A 12,536-nucleotide genomic window follows, 5' to 3' on the forward strand; every position below is an offset into this window, starting at 1 on the left:
GTTTCTCTTAAAAATAACTGTATTGAATAAAATGTACAATGTTAGGGTGGCTGCAAGTTTTAGAATTAGTAGGTCATTGGTCCTCTAATGCTTTGTTTCCCCTATGTTCACTTTTCCATTGGGGGGGTGGGGGGGCTGAGGGGTAAGAGATTATTATCTTTAGGTGCACCCTCCGCTGCCGAGCGTAGTGTATACTCAACGCTGATTGGCTGGCTTTTTTGGTTAATGGCACACGACTATGGATGTAGTTATAAGAGTCCTCGCGTGCCAGCCTTCAGCTGAACTAACGCTTGAGCATCCAGAGACAGCGCAAAGAGCAAACTTGCTGTTACTGGGCAACACGAAAACAACAGCTAAAAATGGACACTGTCTTGGATCCATTTACTGGACTGGACTCCTTCTCCTCCCCTTATTTTGATGACGATGATTTCTTTACTGACCAGTCCTCCAGGGACCACTTGGACACCGACGAGTTTATGGATGACGATGTCAACTTTCTCACCAGCCATTTCCAAGATTACTACAAGGACAGCAGGATAGCGCACGATGGGGACTATTGTGACATTGGTAACTTGTCCTTCTCTTCCTCCTCGTCTACCTGCTCGTATGAATGCACTGACAGCACCTCAGAGCTGTCGCCTCAGATGGCAGGAGATAGCCCGATGCAGAAAAGGCGGAGGCGAATGAGATCCGATATGGAGATGCAACAATTACGGCAGGCTGCCAACATCCGTGAACGGCGGAGGATGCAGTCAATTAACGATGCTTTCGAGGGACTCCGGTCTCACATCCCCACTCTACCCTACGAAAAGAGGCTATCCAAAGTCGATACACTGCGCCTGGCCATTGGCTACATCAACTTCCTCGCTGAGCTCGTGCAGTCCGACATGCGCATCCGAAACTCCAACAGTGACGCACTGACTCAACCCAAAAAAGTTATAATTTGCCACAGAGGAACAAGTAAGTAGCCTACATTTCATATGGTTAGATAATGCCTGTGATAATGAGTTAACTTTGAACTGTATTGTTACTAATTTGTTAAAGACTTGGTCCGTTACTAATCATTTGTCCCCTTCTCAGGATCTCCATCTCCAAGTGACCCTGACTATGGGCTGCCTCCCCTCGCCGGACACTCTCTGTCCTGGAAAGACGAGAAAGAGCTGAAAGACCAGAACATAATCAGAACCGCTAAAGTCTGGACACCTGAGGACCCACGGAAACTGCACATGAAATCCTCCCTGTCCAACATTGAAAACGAGCCTCCTTCAAGCTTAATCTCAGTCCAATAAATATTATGTTATGTTTATGTCTAAAAGTATGTATTGTTATACACACATGGTAAATCCATGTTAATATATAATGTTCTCTTAACGTTGATTCTTATGTAACGTTGATTATTTAAGTGTAAATATTATATTTATATGTCAATGATCTCTATTCTTAATTCAGGCAGCATGGCAATCATCATGTATAGCAAGCAACATGTGTTTAATTGTTTCCATGATAATATGTTTTAATTGAACATTGATGAATATACTAAAACCAAAATATTTTTATAGGCCTACTGAATTGTAAAATCATTTATATTTATATGCAATCTGATAAATGCTCTTAAATTATGAATACTTTGTGTTGTCTGGTCTATACCACTTTTCTTCATAGGCTAATATGCTTACATACATTTAAGAAGTATCATTTAAAATCCAAGTTGTGAAGATAAATATCCATAAAAGGAAAGTTATAGGCATGCATAACAGAGCATAAATCAATGAACTGACGTGATATCGAGCGTTATAAGTTGAATTGCAATGCACACTGGGCCTCAGTCTCGACCCATGCATGAGCGTATACTCTATGAGCAACTATGTTCATTCTACTGGGTATCTGATGGAGTCTGATAACTCCTTCATAGGCCTACGTTTTATGAAGCTGCGGCCTGTATGGATCATAGACCTGTAGCTTATACACCCGCAAACGTCATATAAAACTACATTAGGTATGCAAATCAGATGTACATTAAACTAACATGCAGATGCAATTCAATGGTTTAAAATGCAGGGCCTGCAGCTATAAACCATAGCTGTTATCATGTTGGTGTATTATATTGTTTAAAGGGGCATGACTAAACGGATGGCTTGCAGTAGAAGCTGTTCGCTTCAATGTTCTGCAGGTGCTTCAAGGCAAAACTCTTCCCGTGGTAGCGGCATCCTTTCAACCTGTTCCCTTGCCATTTTTACGTCAGCTCTCCCATATCTATGTAGTGGTAGTCCAGATATATGCCTGTGCCCAAACTTGCAAACACACATTCATAAAACCAACTGGCTAAGGGCATTTCGGATAACACATGCATTTCGGATGGGGGTAAAGGAAATGTAGATTCATTTTCTGTATTAGTCTTTGCAATTCGATTATTTACTTCTTGCTATATTATTATTATTATTATTATTATTATTAATATTAATAATAATACATAGTATTATATGGTATTATTATGGTTATTATTGTTATTATTATTACTCTACTCGAATTTGTAGCTAAATATTAATGAGATTGTGGGTTTTTTTCTAAATTGAAACTGGATGTTAATATTTTTTACAAGTTTTTCGTGCATCTGCTTTTTGGAAATCTCAGTAGACGTATAATCCCATCTCTTGTTGTATTACCGCCACATTAACAGCGCAGTTATGCGCGTCCTAGACACGACACAAGAGACCATGTCATCTAATTACATTCATTAGAAAGTCAAATGCCAGGAAGTCAGCCTTAAACGAAATAAAAGGCCCAGGATGTAGCTGGGCTTCATCTGTTTTGTCGGGGGCAACATTTCTATTTAATTTGGTGAAGTGTCAGAGAAAAACAAAACAACAGTATAGCATAATTGTTTGGTCACACCTAATGCTGTTGAGATATTGCGTTTTTGTGTGCAAGCACAGTACAAAACCCCTCAAAACATCCTTTAGTGCAATACCAATCAAACGGAAGGGAAAGGCTTAAGCAGTCAAACACTTGGATCTCTATCTTGTCACTGTTGTGCTTGGTCTTGGCAAGGCTTAAAAGAGCACCATTTACAGGCTGACAGGTTTTATTCCTTTTCTTACCCGGCTAAACATTGGAAAACCATGCCAAGCTCCAATTACGTTAAGAATAAGTTAGTGATACTGAAATGGCTTGCAATGCTCTATAGCATTCGGGTAGCCTTTGACTACATGTTGCTGACTGCTTTGGCATGCAAGGCAAGTTTATAGTCAGTAAATGTGTCACAAGGCATAGAAAACAGCCGTATGTTAGCGCGGTAGTCGGATATAGACCCAAGTGGCTCCAAGGTATGCCTGTGCCAACTTGGAAAAAACAAAAACACGAGGTTTATGGATGTGCTATGTCATTGTGCACTGTCAATTACAGGGACACATTTCCTAACGTGTTCGTGGGTTTTAACATATCAAGCCTATTGTTACCATTTGAAAGTTGTTGCACATAAGAAAAGACGCGCCAGGCTGTTCATGACAAGCGCAGCCCTATGCGCAACAGTTTGCATGCAACCCAGAGCCAACGAATGGATAACTGCTGCGCATAAATTGTAGAAGACAGATCAAAGATATGCAGAAAGATACAACAAAAAAAGCTGTGATAGGCTAATGATGAGAACAGTGAGAATAACAAATAATTAGACTGTATTGGAAAACCAACTTCTAAAAACATTAGGCTATTTCATGAAGGTATGCTAGTTCTACTTTATGATATCCAACACATTTCAGTCATATCTCTATTAATCAGATGAAAGTAACATGGCTAAATGCATCATCCATTAATACTATAATAATCCGTAGATAAGCGTATGGTAAGCACTGGGAAGGACGCCTAACAAGATTCTCATAAGCTGTAAGTAACTGCTGATACTTTGGATTATCGCGCATAAAAATATGGGCTCAGAGTCTGTAAATCCCCCGAACTCCCGCGATTTCATTAACGTATCTCCACGGTGGCATCGGGGTACCAGCTGCGAGGTTGAACAAACACCAGTTCAGTCTGCCCATGGGCAGTGTGAAACTAGTGAAAAGCCTTTTAAATCCTTCGCACCAAGCACCAAAATGCTCAAATGGCGCAAAATTATTATTGAAAAACATATGCACATATTATTCAATAATTATATGTGATAATTCAAAATAGATTATTGTGTTAGTATGGACGTTAGCACTTGGCTAGCCAACAGGTGTTAGGACTTGGCCCGGGGATACGGGTACAGAGAGAGCCATGGAGGGGAGGGCGAGGTTGCCAGAGAACGCACTGCCCAGGCGCCTCTCCTTTTACATGGCGTGGAGGCGCCTTACAATCCAAATGATAGACCTATCTTTATTGCTACTCACATGTCCTAGGCTGTAACATATCCATCCCCGTCGAGGTTCTTTAGGATGCACCTGGTATTTCAAACTTGTTCTTTTTGTGCTTCTGGGTCCTGGACAGCAGCTGCTTAAAACAAGCAAAGAGAGAGGCCCTTACAATGTCTCCAAGACGTGTTGGCATGGTTCTCGTCTTTAATGTTCCATTAACCATTGTCTATACAATATGGGAACTGTAAAGCATGACGTTTTGTTATAATAAAACATGTTCAATGATACACTTGGATTGAAAGCCTTAATACGAGCCAGCAAACACTCAATCTTGTTGTGTCTCCCCGTCTATCTGCAGGCAATTACTGCGGCCTTTTGCTGGGCCTTGATAAGCCAATTAAATTTATGTCTGCTAATTTTCCAATTAGAAAAAAGAACTTAGAGCTGGGCTGGCTCATAAGGACATTGATTTTCTTACCATCACCTGGCGTTCAAACGGGTTCCATTTACCAACAAGGAAAATGTCAGGCGTTTCATTTGGCGACTCTTGTTACCATAAGGCTCTTTCCATCCTGCCCCATTGTTTTCTCCTGTTAATAACTCATTACAAGGATTTCACAAATCCTCCATTACATATGTTTTGTCTCCATATTTTGATCCGTAAGATTAAGCAGATGTTACGATTGAAAATGGAAAACTCCAGGGCTATTCTGTCTGAAAGAAAGAGGTGGACTCTGCGCCGAACTAACAAAGAGGTTGGGGAGATCTTCAGAAAAACATTTACGACCAATAAACAGACTTCATCCTGCTCTATTTCAACCATTGTGGCGTTTTTGAATAATTAAGGTTAATAGGAATAGGTTTGTGTACTTTCAATGCAAGACCACAGGTGCGGGATGACATGATGAATGATGTGCCTGATTTTTGCCAAGCTCGAGGGCCCTTCTCTTGGATGTTCAAGCTGATAGAAAATATTGGCATTTCTTTAATTCACAGCATTACTTTCATTCAGGACAAAGCAGGGTGAAGAAAAGCTTATGCTGTAATGAAACACGCTACATGGTGGTCGCTTTGCTTCCTGAAAGAAAGGGCGAGTCAATGCCCAGGCGCGCTTTGGTTTGTGCGCAAGTACTCCATCTAAATTAAATAAAAGACCCTTTCCAACTTTTAAAAGACCGCATTTTACCTTTATTAAAGCCTCCACGGCTGAATCCATTAAGCATATGGTGCTAAGGCACCAGTCTTTTGAACTGGGGAAGCCCTCGATATGGTAACTTGTGTTTTACGGGATATTAACTCCTCAATAGCCTTACCGATCATGGCAACAAGTGTTCCCAAGGCGCGCGCGTACAATATGGTGCAAGTTGTTTTTCAAAAAGGACAATATTCTTAATTGGAGCATAAAACAATAGTAATTTCACAATTTCAACACATTTGTAACCCTCATTGAAAAATTAACACCAGTTATTGATGAAAAACATTGTAATTGTGGACCCAAGGAGAAAGACAAACATACTCCAACATCTGCGTCCGTTTTGCGCATTGAGCTATATCCTCGGCTGTGTATGGATAGGTAAGGGTGCGCATGGAGAGCTTCTCTGTTCTTTTACGCCAATTCTGAATCTAGACTAAAGTACCCACATCACAGGTCGTGTACTTGGTCCATGTTCGCCTAAATATTTCACTTAAACAGGCTTATCTAACATACATTTCCTATGCAGCAATAGTAGTAGTGTCAATGTTACCTCATTATCCCTGTCTATAACCAAATAAGGCCTTAACTTATGTCGGGTTGGTCGTTCAGTTCGTGCCATTATGGATTTACGTTGGTTAAATAAAAATATAAATCCAATACCAATACATTTACGCATAACGGATAGTTCCATAGTTGAATCTTAAAATGCACCGAAGTTTACGCGCACATATCTTCAATTATGAAAATCATATGCAGATATTTAGGTAAAATATTCTGGCACGTTCAGATGAGCGCACCAATCAGAGCCATATAAAACCACCAGCAGCCTGTTGGCCGACCGTATTTTAGCATTGTTTAACCAATTAATACCACATTTAAACCAAGACACGCTCAAGAAATAAACATTGGATGTGAGATTGTACTGAGAAAAGACGCTGAATTTTGAAGGAGTGAGTGACTCATTGGGTGGGTGAAATGAGTGAGGGTGATGTTTGAAGCAGCTTGAGATCAGAGTGAAAGTGAAAGGACGTCTTTACTTGAATGGATAAGCAAGCAAGTGCGGTGAAGACTATATATAATATATTTGGAAAGAATTCAGACCCCTCGACTTTTTCCACATGTTGTTACTTATTAACAGCCTTATTCTAAAATCGATACAATTATTATTTTCCTCATCAATCTACACACAATACCCCATAATGACAAAGCGAAAACAAGTTTTTAGATATTTTTGCAAATGTATATATATTTTTAAAACAGAAATACCTTATTTACATACGTATTCAGTCCCTTCGCTATGAGACTTGAAATTGAGCTCAGGTGCATCCTGTTTCCATTGATCATCAGTGAGATGTTTCTACGACTTGATTGGAGTACACCTGTGGTCAATTATATTAATTTGACATGATTTGGAAAGGCACACACCTGTTTATATAAGGTCCCACATTTGACAGTGCATGTCAGAGCATAAACCAATTAGGTCGAAGGAATTGTCCATTGAGCTCCGAGACAGGATTGTGTCGAGGCACAGATCTGGGGAAGGGTACCAAAAATGTTTGCAGCATTGAAGGTCCTCAAGAACACAACGGCCTCCATCATTGTTAAATGGAAGAAGTTTGGAACCACCAAGACTCTTCCTTAGAGCTGGCGGCCTGGCCAAACTGAGCAATCTGGGGACAAGGGCCTTGGTCAGGGAGGTGACCAAGAACCGTATGGTCACTCTGAGCGTTCCTCTGTGGAGATGGGAGAACCTTCCAGAAAGACAATCATCTATGCAGCACTCCACCAATCAGGCCTTTATGGTTGAGTGGCCAGATGGAAGCCACTTCTCAGTAAAAGACACGACAGCCTGCTTGGAGTTTGCCAAAAGGCACCTAAAGGACTCTGAGAAACAATATTCTCTGGTCTGATGAAACCAAGATTGAACTCTTTGGCCTGAATGCCAGGCGTCATGTCTGGAGGAAAAATGGCACCATCCCTACGGTGAAGCATAGTGGCGGCAGAATCATGCTGTGGGTATGTTTTTCAGCGGCAGGGACTAGGAGACAAGTTATGATCGAGGGAAAAATGAACGGAGCAAAGTAACGTTTTTTATGGGGTATTGTGTGTAGACTAATGAGGGGGAAAAACAATTTATCAATTTTGAAATAAGGCTGTAATGTAACAATATGTGAAAAAGTCAAGGGCTATGAATACTATCTGAATGCACTCTATAGACTGTATGTAATTTTTTGTCAACGATCTACACAAAAATACTCTAATGTCAAAGTTGAAGAAAAATTCTAACATTTGTTAGGCTTGAGCCTTGGGGTACTCCCTTGGTGATGGGCAATGGCTGAGACTGTAACGGTTGTCGTCGGGAATGGAGGACCAAAACGCAGCAGGAATGTGGATGCTCATCTTGTATTTTATTTTAAACCAAGAAAACACCAAAATAACAAAATGCAGAACGCACGAACAACAAAATAGTCTTGTCAGGCTCACACACGCAAAACAAGAAACAATCTCCCACAACACTAAACCAAACAATTACCCATACATAGGACTCTCAATCAGAGGCAACGAGAAAGCACCTGCCTCCAATTGAGAGTCCAACCCCCATCAACCTAAACATAGACATACAACAAACCAGAAAGAACATAGACCAAAACCCCGGAAATAATAAATCAAACACCCTACTACATAAAACACCACCCCGAACCACATAAACAAAATACCCTCTGCCACGTCCTGACCAAACTACAATAACAAATAACCCCCCCCTAAAGGTGCAGACCCCGGATGCACCTCATAAATAAAAAATAAATAAAAAAACAACAACAACAAAAAAATCCCCCTAAACTAAAGGGAGGGAAGGGAGGGTGGCTGCCGTCACCAACGGCACTTGTGCTACACCCCCCCTCCCCAACCCACCTATACAGGAGGTGGTTCTGGCTCCGGCCTACTGTCCTCCAGAATGCAGACAGACTTGATCAGTTTCGGGCCGTAGACAGACTCCCCTTGTTCCGGATTGTAGGCAGACCTCTTCCGTTCCACACTGTAGGCAGACTCATATTTAGTTCTGGATCGTCAATAGACTTACTCAGTTCCGGGTTGCTGATAGACTCCCTTGGTTCCGGGTCATAGGCAGACTCACCCGGTTCTGGGTCACAGGCAGACTCACCCGGTTCTGGGTCACAGGCAGACCCCTTCGGTTCCGGGTCACAGGCAGACCCCTTCGGTTCCGGGTCACAGGCAGACCCCTTCGGTTCCGGGTCACAGTCAGACCCCTTCGGTTCCGGGTCACAGTCAGACCCCTTCGGTTCCGGGTCACAGGCAGACCCCTTCGGTTCCGGGTCACAAGCAGACCCCTTCGGTTCCGGGTCACAGTCAGACCCCTTCGGTTCCGGGTCACAGTCAGACCCCTTCGGTTCCGGGTCACAGGCAGATCCCTTCGGTTCTGGGTCACAGGTAGATTCCCTTGGTCCCGGGTCACAGGCCGACCCCCTCGGTTCCGGGTCACAGGCAGATCCCTTTGGTTCCGGGTCGCAGGCAGATCCCCTCAGTTCCGGGTCGCAGGCAGACCCCCTCGGTTCCGGGTCGCAGGCAGACTCCCTCGGTTCCGGGTCGCAGGCAGACTCCCTCGGTTCCGGATCGCAGGCAGTCTCCCTCGGTCCCGGATCGCAGGCAGTCTCCCTCGGTTCCGGACTAGACACTGTTGCCGGATACTCTGGACTGCACACTGTTGCCGGATACTCTGGACTGCACACTGGTGCCGGATACTCTGGACTGCACACTGGTGCCGGATACTCTGGACCGCACACTGTTGCCGGATACTCTGGACCGCACACTGTTGCCGGATACTCTGGACCGCACACTGTTGCCGGATACTCTGGACCGCACACTGTTGCCGGATACTCTGGACCGCATACTGTTTCCGGATACTCTGGACCGCATACTGTTGCCGGATACTCTGGACTGCACACTATTGCTGAACTCTCGAGGCTGGGCTGACGCACTGGAAGCCTGATGCGTGGTGCTGGTACTGGAGGTATCAGCCTGGGAACACGCACCTCAGGGCTAGTGCGGGGAGCGGGAACAGGACGAGTCGGACTGGGCTGATGCACTGGAAGCCTGATGCGTGGTGCTGGTACTGGAGGTATCAGCCTGGGAACACGCACCTCAGGGCTAGTGCGGGGAGCGGGAACAGGCCAAGTCGGACTGGGTTGACGCACTGGAAGCCTGATGCGTGGTGCTGGTACTGGAGGTATCAGCCTGGGAACACGCACCTTAGGGCTGGTGCGGGAAGCGGGTACAGGTCGAGTCGGACTGGGTTGACGCACTGGACCGTAGAGGCGTACTGGCGGTCTCGAGCGCAGAACTGGCATCACTTTTACTGGCTGGATGCCCACTACCCCCTGGCAAATGCGGGGCGCTGGTATAACGCGTACTGGCCTAAAAATACTTGGCCTCGCCACAGTACCCATTACCCCGAAGCACGGGACCTGTCCATTCACTGGTTGCCCAGAAAAGGTACGGGGATTTGGCCTGGGGCTCAAACCTCGCCCAGCCAAACTACCCCCCCCAAAAAAAATCTTGGGGCTGCCTCTCAGGCTTAAACGCCAGTCGTGTTCCTCGGTAGCGTTCCCGGTCCTTACCCGACTACCTCCATGGGCCCTCTCCAGCCAGAATCTGCTCCCACGTCCATTTCTCCCGTCAGTCCATATCGAATTCCCCTTGCTCCTTACTCCGCTGCTTGGTCCATTTGTGGTGGGAGATTCTGTAACGGTTGTCGTCGGGAATAGAGGACCAAAACGCAGCAGAAATGTGGATGCTCATCTTGTATTTTATTTTAAACCAAGAAAACACCAAAATAACAAAATGCAGACCGCACGAACAACAAAACAGTCTTGTCAGGCTCACACACGCAAAACAAGAAACAATCTCTCACAACACTAAACCAAACAATTACCCATATATAGGACTCTCAATCAGAGGCAACGAGAAAGCACCTGCCTCCAATTCAGAGTCCAACCCCCCATCAACCTAAACATAGACATACAACAAACCAGAAATAACATAGAATTACAAAACATAGACCAAAACCCCGGAAATAATAAATCAAACACCCTACTACATAAAACACCACCCCGAACCACATAAACAAAATACCCTCTGCCACGTCCTGACCAAACTACAATAACAAATAACCCTTATACTGGTCAGGACGTGACAGAGACGGCATATGTTCTGACATTATACACTGCACTCTTTGAGAGAGGTAGTTAGCAAACCAGGCCAAAGACCCCTTGGAGACACCTATACCCCTTAGCCGGCCAACAAGAATGGAATGGTCTACCTTATCAAAATCTTTGTCCAAGCCAATAAAAATAGCAGCACAACATTGCTTAGAATCAAGGCCAGTGGTGACATCATTGAGGACCTTTAAAGTTGCAGTAACACATCCATAACCTGAGCAGAAACCAGATTGCATACCAGAGAGGATACTATAGACATCAAGAAAGCCAGGCAGTGGATTATTGACACATTTTTCCAACACTTTTGATAAACAGGGCAAAATAGAAATAGGCCTACAACAGTTCGGATCAGCTTGATCTCCCCCTTCAAGTAAAAGATGCACCATGGCTGCCTTCCAAGCAATGGGTGTCACACGCTGATCTGTTTCACCTGTCTTTGTGCTATTCTCCACCCTCCTTCAGGTGTTGCCCATCTTCCCCATTATCCCCAGTGTATTTATACCTGTGTTCTCTGTTTGTCTGTTGCCAGTTCGCTTTGTCCATCAAGCCTACCAGTGTTTTACCCTTGCTCCTGTCTTTCTATAGTTCCTGTTTTCTAGTTTTCCTGGTTTTGATCATTCTGCCTGCCTTGACCCTGAGCCTGCCTGCCATTCTGTACCTTGTCACACCGCCCTGGATTGCTGACCTCTGCCTGCCCTTGACCTGTTGTTTTGCCTGACCCTGTTCTAGTAATACATTTTTGTTACTTTGACACTGTCTGCATCTGGGTCTTCCCTAAAACGTGATAGTACGAACTGGCCATGACTGACCCAGTAGACTCGGACCAGCTCCGCCTACGCTAACTCCTCCCAAGGAGCTATCATCGGAAGGCACGAGGAGTTTCTTCATGGTCTTATGGAATGGTTCCAGGCCTTGGCCGAACGCCATGACCGAGCGTGGAACACATTGTGGGTTGCCTGTTAGGCAGACTACCACGACGGTAACCACCCAGCCCCTCAGTAACCCGGCTGTTAGCAGCGTCGCCACCCCAGTTTCCCGGGAACCCTGTTTACCTCCCACAGAACGCTTTGATGGTGAGTCGGACACCAGTTGGGCGTTTCTCGCTTAGTTTTCCCTCATTATCGAGCTGCAGCCCCCCTCCTTCCCCTCGGACTGCTCTAAGATAGCATACCTCATCACGCTGATGTCCTGGAGGGCTCTCGCCTGGGCTACGGCAGGGCAGTATGGGAACAGCAGTCAGCATATGCTTCAGTCTGGAGGAGTTTGTGGTGGAGGTAAAGAAAGTTTGATGCTCCATTGTCCGGGAGAGAGGCTGCCCGGAAGTTACTCCAGCTTTGACAAGACTCCCGCTGTGTGACAGACTATGGGTGGATTTCCACACGTTGGCAGCTGAGAGTGCCTAGAACCCGGAAGCACTGTTCGACATGTTAATGCAGAGTATCGGAGGAAGTAAAGGACGAGCTTGCAGCCCGGGAACCAGCATTTGGATCGATGGGCGACTACAGGAAGGAGAAGAGATTTGATTTCGCTCACCCAAGGATTCCACCTCGCCTCTGAGGCATCCCGGAAGTCCCCGACGGCTCAGTTGCCCGAGAGAACCCGAGGCTACCCGAGTTCCCCCTGAGAGTCTCCGAAGGCTACCAATTCCCCTCTTCCCGAGCCAATGCAACTAGGCAGAGCTAGGCTGTCTCCAGCCAAACGACTATACAGGATTCACACTAAGAGTTGCCTGTATTGCGGGACTACTGGTCATTTTGTCTCCACCTGTCCACTAAA

The 12,536-nt window shown here is 45.1% G+C and overlaps 1 protein-coding gene across 1 annotated transcript; it reads left to right on the plus strand.

The window, feature by feature from the left end:
- The first annotated feature begins 293 nt into the window (after nt 1-293).
- LOC106599594 (pancreas transcription factor 1 subunit alpha-like) lies at nt 294-1,623 on the plus strand. Its single transcript, XM_014190887.2, has 2 exons — nt 294-960; nt 1,081-1,623. The coding sequence occupies exons 1-2, from the start codon at nt 360-362 to the stop codon at nt 1,287-1,289; spliced, it is 810 nt and encodes a 269-aa protein (XP_014046362.1). The 5' UTR covers nt 294-359; the 3' UTR covers nt 1,290-1,623.
- The last annotated feature ends 10,913 nt before the right edge of the window (nt 1,624-12,536 follow it).

Source organism: Salmo salar, chromosome ssa03 (genome assembly GCF_905237065.1).
Source record: "Salmo salar chromosome ssa03, Ssal_v3.1, whole genome shotgun sequence".
NCBI lineage: Eukaryota > Metazoa > Chordata > Actinopteri > Salmoniformes > Salmonidae > Salmo > Salmo salar.